Source organism: Triticum aestivum, chromosome 3D, assembly GCF_018294505.1.
Source record: "Triticum aestivum cultivar Chinese Spring chromosome 3D, IWGSC CS RefSeq v2.1, whole genome shotgun sequence".
Classification (NCBI taxonomy): domain Eukaryota; kingdom Viridiplantae; phylum Streptophyta; class Magnoliopsida; order Poales; family Poaceae; genus Triticum; species Triticum aestivum.
In genome coordinates this window covers 156,159,533-156,167,974 of record NC_057802.1, presented here as the reverse complement: position 1 = coordinate 156,167,974, position 8,442 = coordinate 156,159,533, and the positions used below count along the sequence as shown (strand labels likewise).

General features: G+C 48.1%; 1 protein-coding gene across 1 annotated transcript; it reads right to left on the bottom strand.

Annotated features, from left to right (window-relative positions):
* Positions 1-458: 458 nt before the first annotated feature.
* LOC123078006 (uncharacterized) lies at positions 459-5,872 on the bottom strand. The gene is made up of 4 exons (XM_044500390.1): positions 5,493-5,872; positions 5,324-5,391; positions 2,537-2,655; positions 459-1,157 (listed from the first exon to the last, which is right to left on the bottom strand). Exons 1-4 carry the CDS (start codon positions 5,683-5,685, stop codon positions 629-631), a joined length of 909 nt encoding a protein of 302 aa, XP_044356325.1. The 5' UTR covers positions 5,686-5,872; the 3' UTR covers positions 459-628.
* Between the last annotated feature and the right edge of the window lie 2,570 nt (positions 5,873-8,442).

Sequence of the window (8,442 nt, the reverse complement as noted above, 5' to 3'; positions counted from 1 at the left end):
TTGGATACTTTTGGGTTATTTGAGCCCTAACTAACTAGAACTAACTCTAACTTAGGGATCCAAACAGGGCCGATGTAGGGGCTTCAGCGGGAAGGTCGAGTGGATTCGTCTAGGAATAGGAATTGGACCTGGACGCGGTAGTGAATACGGTCGTTGTGCTCGTTCCTGTCGATGAACGTTTAGAAAACTGCAGACGTGGAGAATCGAGCAACAAAGGGCCGAGTCGAGTTCGATGTGGTTAAGGGTTTGTATCTGTGTCGGGCTGGGCTCGTCAACTTCTGGGGAAGCGGGTCGGCATGTTTGGGCCGTTCAGTTGTGCCAGATCGAAGCCTCACAGAACATTTTGTATAAGTTCCTAAAAAAACATTTTGTACAAACCCCTAAAAAACATTTTGTACAATCAAGCCTAATGAAAGGCTACTTAAACAAAGAGGATCTCTCTCAACAACAACAAAAACTAAACAAAGAGGAGAAAAGGTGCATTTCCCTCCAAAACGAAAAATCCACAACGATCCATCATTCTTCATCAACCGTTTCAGTTCTCACATCAGGAAGAGCGCAGACCACATCGGTTGCTACAATCACTAGAGTTACACATGATACAACAGCAGGCAAAAAAAAAAAACATTCAGGCTAGCTTGCTCCTCCACTGCTCTGGCAGTGAAGCTCCGAACACCTGGGCCAGCACTATCTTCTGCCTCTTGTTCAGTCGGCACAACTGCTGGACCCTGCCGGTGTCACCGTTCAGCAGCCTACGCCCATCGCCCGCGGCCTTTCTCCTAAGGGAGCAGAGCTGCGCCGACGGGTCAGTTGCAGCAGCCACTCCGTCGGCATCAGCTTCGGGTTCGTCTGCTCCCCAGTCTAACTCGTCATCGGTCATACCTTTTGATGCCTCATTTGTTGATTCGGAGCCTTCCCGGTTATCGTCTTTCGCGGGAGCAGTCTCTGTGTGGCTGTCAGTCCCCCACCATTTCATTGTTTCAGTAGACAGGCCAGATGATGGAAATCCGTACTTGAAATCATCCATGTAGGTGGGGATGTCTTTGGCTTGGCTAAACTGGGACAAGCTTGGGGCATTTTGTCTACCTATAGCTGATCCTGCCTTCGCACTGCCTTGTTGAGCTTTTGGCACTCCCTGGAAAGCACCTGATGATGACCTATCAATACGACAAAATTAAGGGTCAGACAACTGCTGAAAGTTGTTTATTCATTACAACAATCATCATTTGGTCTATGTATGGTTAAGAGTAATTGTAAGACGCCACATTGTATCATAAACTGGGAAAATGAAGATGATTAATATCATTCAACAAACTCAGAAATGAACAACAATACATGAAGCGCTCTGGCCTTTGGAAGTCCTGGAGAGGGATCGTTTAAACAGAGTGGCCATGGTCAGGTTTACCTGGTACCTAAACCAGGCTACTGCTCCCATCATCCAAGAGCATATGGGCAGTCAAACCATTAACCAGTAAGAAACACACCTTATGCAAGTGGCACACATAATAATCTCCACTTGACATTAATTAGCACAAGGATCCATGTTTCAAGTGCTTACAACACAAAGTTGCCAAGTGGGTGAAAGATTGATAAATCAATCTAAGGGTTGTGAGACTAGTAAACACTAAGCAGAGTAAAAGTTGCACCGAGTTTGAGGAGTTAAATCAGGCAACCAATACAACTGGACATAACGTTAAGAAAAATACAACTTGACCTAAATCCAAATCTATTGCATAGAAGTTACATGTGTAGCTTGAGAGGGGGTTGTGCTTTTAGACTACAGATAGATACAGCTCACAAGAAGGGAAACATGCATCATCAAAACTACCTTCAATATAAATAATAAAACAGTTCCAATATCTTCTCAGTGGACGGTGAAAGTCGCAAATCATTCTATGTTATGCAGGATCAGGAGCAGGAACCCTAATAATCAGTAAAGTGTACAATCTTATACATGATTAAATTCTATTCATATTCATGGAAAAGATGTGCCGCGGTAAGTTCGACACTGATGTCGATAAAAGTAGTGTGCGACAAATAGAGATTGTACTGTTGGCAGGACATGCAATGGATGATCTCCAATAGGCAACAGGAGTTACCGGGGGGCACTGGTGCCATGAACCACCCCTGAACCAAAATAATCAAGATTGCTCTAGTAATACAAGGTCTGTATGTACCATAGCAGATAATTGCCGTCCCATGTACATATGATAGCAGAGCCATATAAAAAGCTCTAACCTTAAGTATTCTTCCTTCGCAGTAATCAAGAAATTGGACTTGTCGTGTCTTAAATAGAACACTTATATGCACTACAATAAACTAAAAATCTTCTATTTCAGCCAAACTGTTATAATAGATACCTCGGTGTAGTATATTAGTTTTTGAAAATCTTCTACTTCAGGCTACTGGGTGCACGTTTCTAGTTAACATTCAGTGACAGTCAAATGCATGAGCCTGGTACCTTGAGAGAGATTTACTGCTACAAGGGAGAGATTAAGTTCTTATACATGGAGAATATCAAGGGAAAGGTACTCACGTCGCTAATGAACCAGAAGAGCTTATAGCCTTTTGTTTTGCAATTTTTGACAACTCAAGAAGCTGCATGGCTTTCTCTCTTTCAGCATTTTTTGCGTCATCACCCTTCCCAGAAACAATCTGCAAGTATGAAGGTCCAAGTAATAATATAAATTATTCAACTTTGTAGGAGTTGCAAGAAAGCCAGAACTAAAAAGTAGACATGTTATTAAATATGTGGCTGCTCCACAGCAGGCCCACACGCCAGCTGGGAAGAGTACACACGCACTTAGTCGCCTAATCGAATGGAAAAGATGTCACACAATTTCGCACCAAAGCACGCTGGCCCACACGCCAGCCACCGTGGAACTCCTGATAGGGTGTGCGTCGGCCTAGCCAGCCACGCATAAATTTGGAGAAGATTATTTGCAAAGGTTGTATTTAGCACCAGCCATCTCTTAATAACTGCTTGAGTTTTGTTACAGCAGTCACATCCAGATGTAAACGGAAAGCCATTGGTGTGAGTTATTCTCAGCTGATATTAACAGTTTTTGGCATCTATTTCACTTAGTGACATTTCCAACACTGAAAGGTGTGAAAATGAACAAATAAAACACATTTTTAACATAATAAATAAAGCGCATGAAGGCATTCATGTTCACCCATATCCATACTACTACTATACTATATAAAGTATAAATATATCCAGATCTGAGGACTGGGATTTGGTCAGATGGTTAGGTGCATGAGTGTATACCCGGCCCACCTGCGTTCGAGCCCTGGATATCGCAAAGAGCTCATGTTTGTCGCTCCTTTATAAAGAAGGCTTTCATGAGGGCCTATCGTTTTTTAATATGTACAGATCAATCAATTCATACTATCCCAAAGAATCCACGGGACAACCGGCCACCCCATGGTGGGAATTGATGTGATTAGGCCTACTATACTCGACTTGTGAATTGCTGACCTGATAGATGCTAAGAACTAATGGGCAATCTTGGTATAACTGTATAATCATCTCGTTTGGTGATTTTTCTAGTTTAAAGACCAGAACATCATGAGTCTTTTTTTGCCATTGAGTACAAGGGGAGCCTTGGCACAGCGGTAAAGCTGTTGCCTGGTGACCATGAGCAGTGGCGGAGTGTGACCGAAACAAGAGAGGGGGGCAAACTCCAACACACAATATGGTCCAAAAGGAATTTTTCACATCATTCCACGTGATTTTCTTCATCAGCCACTTTTCTTTTAAAAATGGACTGCATCATTCATAATGCGATGTGGTGGTTCCCCGCAAAACAAAAATTTACTGATGTGGTGGACATCTAGATTACCAAAAGTCCAGAATATCTCCCCTATAAAAAAGGTCCAGAACATCTAAATACATCACATGACATTCAAAAATAGGACATACTGGAACTTGGGCACTTGCACTAAACAGAAACATGATATCAGTGTATTGGACATACCTAATCAAAACTAAGGGTCTAGGCTGTGGTCTAGGGTGTCAGGTGCTGCGTGCCAGCGTGCATTGCCGGCATGCAGGAGCTGTGGCTCCAACCAACGAGAAGCCAAGAAAAAACCCCAGGCAGCACCTCGGGCGTGGGGCGCTTCCATGCAGCGTGCCGGTGTGTGTGTGTGGTGGTTCTCAAACCGCCGGTCAAGAAGAAGAATAGGAGGAGGAGCAGGCCAGGATGAAGACAACCAAGGAGATGAGGTCGCCTCACTATGGACTCATGGAGGCTGGCTGGAGGCATGGATGCGTACGTAAACTAATGGGTCAGGCGGTTAGCAAGCAGGACTAGTGTTCCGCTAGAACGATAGGCTGATTGTTACAAGTGGGCTTTAATTATTTGAAAGGGGGGGGAGGGGGGGGATCATGGCCCAGTTTGGCCTCCACGACGCTTCGCAAGTGACCATGAGGGCACGGGTTTGAGTCCTGGAAACAACCTCTTGCAGAAATGTAGGGAAAGGCTGCGTACAAAAGAGCCAAAGTGGTCGGACCCTTCCACGGGCCCTGAACAAGCAGGAGCTACGTGCACCAGGCTGCCCTGTTTTATAAATTGATTACAAGTGCCAGCATGTCAACAATTCCCCATCCTGAGTTAAAACCACATCACCAAGTATCATTTGTTGCTACCTATATACCAGATAAGAGTAGGCAAGCTAGTAATTATGATGATTTGAGCACAATTTTGTGATATTTATCTGCCCTGCATTCTGGTTCAAGCTCCGCCTCTGAATCTCAAATCTTATTTGAATGTATATGGTTTTGGGAAAGCAAACTAGAATTTCCAATCTGTTCAAGAACATGGTAGAGGTGTATTCAGCTTACACTAAACATATGAGGTTTGGTTTGATCACTCCACAGAACAGAAGTATTTCTCTGTTGGTGCTAGATGCTAGAGCTTCCACAATACGAGAACAACTGATTGCTGGCAACAGCATGAGGCAGCTCAATATCACAGGCATGATTTAAGTTATAAAAATCTATCAAGGTGTTTTGCTGGGATATTTCCATTGTGTTGCTGCGGAAAAATAATAACAAAAAGCAATGTGAGTTCGTATTCTTATAGTCACCAAAAGACATCTCCCGATTCGGCTAGTCCCTGTGTTTACAGCAAGCATTCACCAAAAGATATCTGTCGACTCAGTTAGTCCCTGTGTTTACAGCAAGCATTCATGTTCTCACAGGTACATGTAGCTGGGGGAAAAGGTACACTTAAGCATGCAATAAATGAACATTAATGCTACAGTAGCAAGGCACAAAACTGATTTCACGAACCAGTCGCAGAACAGACAGGGATTTCACCTTTCGATACGGCCATCTGACAATACCGTGGGTGCGGCATATCCTCTTGAGGACGCTGGTGCAAACGCCTGCAGATCAGCAAGGTCACCTACCAGTCAGTACCAGGCAATCGCGAGCGAAAGCGGCGAATTCCGGCAACGTCAGAGGAGACGGGGCGGGCGTGGTTTACCTAGGATGGAGGCGGCCTCCGCGATGGGGAGGGAGAAGAGCTTGGAGATCTCCTCGTAGGACAGCGAGACCCTGGTCGGCTTAATCTGCGCCTGCGCCTGCGGCTGAGGCACCAGCGCCAACGCCAAGGACGGAGGCTGCTCCGCCGCTGGCTGCTGCTGCGCCGGGGGAAGCTCCTGGGCGCTGGCAGCCATGGGGGGGCGCGGACATAAGAGATTTGAAGCGGGCGGGAGTGGAGAGTGTGGAGCGTGAATGGGATCGAAGCGGTAAGGACGAGGTGGGAGCGGCGGCGGCCGGGACGGGACGGATCGGATCGGCAAGGGGATCTATCTATCTGTTCGGTGGGTGGGTCGATCGATTTGGGCGTTGCGCAGATTTTGAGGGCGGCTGTGCTGGTGGTGTGACAGGGCAGGGGCTTTTCTTGCGGAGCCGACAGGTGGGCCTTCTTGTGGGCTTTTTGTTTTGTGATGATCTCTCTAAATCCGAGGTAGTTTTCTCGCCGCACGTGCAAAAAATGGGCAAGGGTTCTCTCTCTATCGCGTGCAGAGAATGTGTACAGGCATGTGCAAGTAAATTTTGTTGTATATATGCATGTGCAAGTAAGTTTAAAAAATTGTTGTAAAAACATGAGTATTTACGAGCCGTGCAAAAAAAAAAAGAGATGAACTTCTAAAACATGCTTTGCATGTATGTGTTTTTAGTCATCTATATAAAACTAAAATTTTGAGACAATACATCCTGATGTGCACTTAATTTATATAGATAATTTTTTGGATTGTTTAAGCTTGCAGGTTTACTAGAAGATGGAGCTAAAATAAATTATTTCATTTATCTTTGAAGGGAAGAGCATTGTCATGGTATAGGCTATTAGAGCATCTACACTCGACCTCTCAACCCCGCCTCATACACCCGGGCGGGCCGCCCTGTCACTGACCGGTCACATTTTTTCGACCCAATTGGACGCCCCGGGCTCAAACGCCCGGCCTGACCGGCACCCCCCATATCCAGCCCAAAAATGGGGCGGATATGGGGGCGCCCGGGCACGCCTGCCACGTCGGACTCGGCCCATGCTGGCCCACCTGGCCCCACTTATATTCGTCCATATCCGCTCGTCGGAGCAAACCCTAACCACTTCACTCCACTCCCCTCTGCCAACCGAACTCACCTCCGGCGGTTTCCGGCCTTCTCCGGCATGACAGGCAGCGGATCGGACTCCGACCACTCCGGATCCGTTGACTGGGGTGTCATCCCGTGCAGGTTGAAGGAGGCAATGGCAGTCCGCATTGCACTCCGCCGCTCCTAGGAGGACAGCGCCCGGCCGATGGACGGATCCGTCCGCCGCGACGCCATAGCGTCGGCTCACTAGGGCACTCGGGTCCGCTGGTGCTAGATCCTCGCGGTCCCGGCAGTCGGAACACCTCTCCTTCCCCATCACCGGTTGGGCAAACTATGAGTCCCACCGGGAACAGGCGGCCAGCCATGGGTAGGAGAGGATAAGAGCCGCTGAGGCCCGTATCGCGGCGGCGGCGGCGGCTGATGCGGCGGCGTGGGCGGTCGCAGAGGAGGAAGCCATCCGCGCCCGCATTGTGAAGAAACGGCAGCGGAGGAACACGCGTGCCCTCGCCCGAGAGCAGAATCGGGCGGTCCGTGCCATGGTCGAACTGCCACCGAAGGACGAGAAGGAGGACAGCGAGGATAGCACCGGCGACAAGCAGATCTGGCTTGATCTGTACTGCGTCTTTGACCGGTACTTCCGCGAGAAGGACGGCAAGGGCGCCGGGAAGGGTAAGGGCAGCCGTGGATGAATTCCACCATAGCCAGACATGCCAAATTTTGGTAGTCCGATGGCATGTTTAGTGTAGTGTTGATGGAGTAGCCGGACGATGCATGTGTGTCACGTAGTTGCATGAGTTTGTATGGATTTGAGATATGGTAATTGTTGGGGAACGTAGCATGCAATTTCAAAAAAATTCCCACGCTCACACAAGATCTATCTAGGAGATGCATAGCAACGAGAAGGGGAGAGTGTGTCTACGTACCCTCGTAGACCGAAAGCGGAAGCGTTAGCTTAACGCGGTTGATGTAGTCGAACATCTTCTCAATCCAACCGATCAAGCACCGAACGTACGGCACCTCCGAGTTCTGCACACGTTCTGCTCGATGACGTCCCTCGAACTCTTGATCCAGCAAAGTGTTGAGGGAGAGTTCCGTCAGCACGACGGCGTGGTGACGGTGATGATGAAGTGATCCGCGCAAGGCTTCGCCTAAGCACTACGTGAATATGACCGGAGGCGTAAACTGTGGAGGGGGGCGCCACACACGGCTTGGAACAATTGATGTGTGTTAGAGGCGCCCCCACCCCCGTATATAAAGGAGGGAGAGGGGAGGAGGCCGGCCCTAGGCGCGCCCCAAGTAGGAGGAGTCGTACTTGGGCTCCTAGTAGGATTCGGCCCCCCTTCCTTTTACCGGAGGGGGAAAGGGGGAAGGAGAGAGAGAAGGAGAAGGAAAGGGGGGCGCCACCCCTTCCCTAGTCCAATTCGGACTCCTCCCTTGTGGGGGGCGCGCCACCCCTATGTGGGCTGGTGTGCCTCCCTCCTATGGCCCATATCTTCCCCTGGGGGGTTCCGGTAACCCCCCCGGTACTCCGATATGTACCCGATACATTCTGAAACACTTTCGGTGTCTGAATACTATCGTCCAATATATCAATCTTTACCTCTCAACCATTTCGAGACTCCTCGTCATGTCCGTGATCTCATCCGGGGCTCCGAACAACATTCGGTCACCAAATCACGTAACTCATATAATACAAATCATCATCGAACGTTAAGCGTGCGGACCCTACGGGTTCGAGAACTATGTAGACATGACCGAGACACCTCTCCGGTCAATAACCAATAGCGGAACCTGGATGCTCATATTGGTTCCTACATATTCTACGAAGATCTTTA

What these genes read in the sequence shown, in the direction of transcription:
- LOC123078006 (XM_044500390.1), bottom strand. Translation starts at nt 5,685, where the DNA reads ATGGCTGCCAGCGCCCAGGAGCTTCCCCCGGCGCAGCAGCAGCCAGCG. An exon ending in GGAGGCCGCCTCCATCCTAG is followed by an intron (nt 5,392 to 5,492) that starts GTAAACCACGCC and finishes GCTGATCTGCAG; the next exon opens with GCGTTTGCACCAGCGTCCTC. An exon ending in TCTTCTGGTTCATTAGCGAC is followed by an intron (nt 1,158 to 2,536) that starts GTGAGTACCTTT and finishes TCGTATTGATAG; the next exon opens with GTCATCATCAGGTGCTTTCC.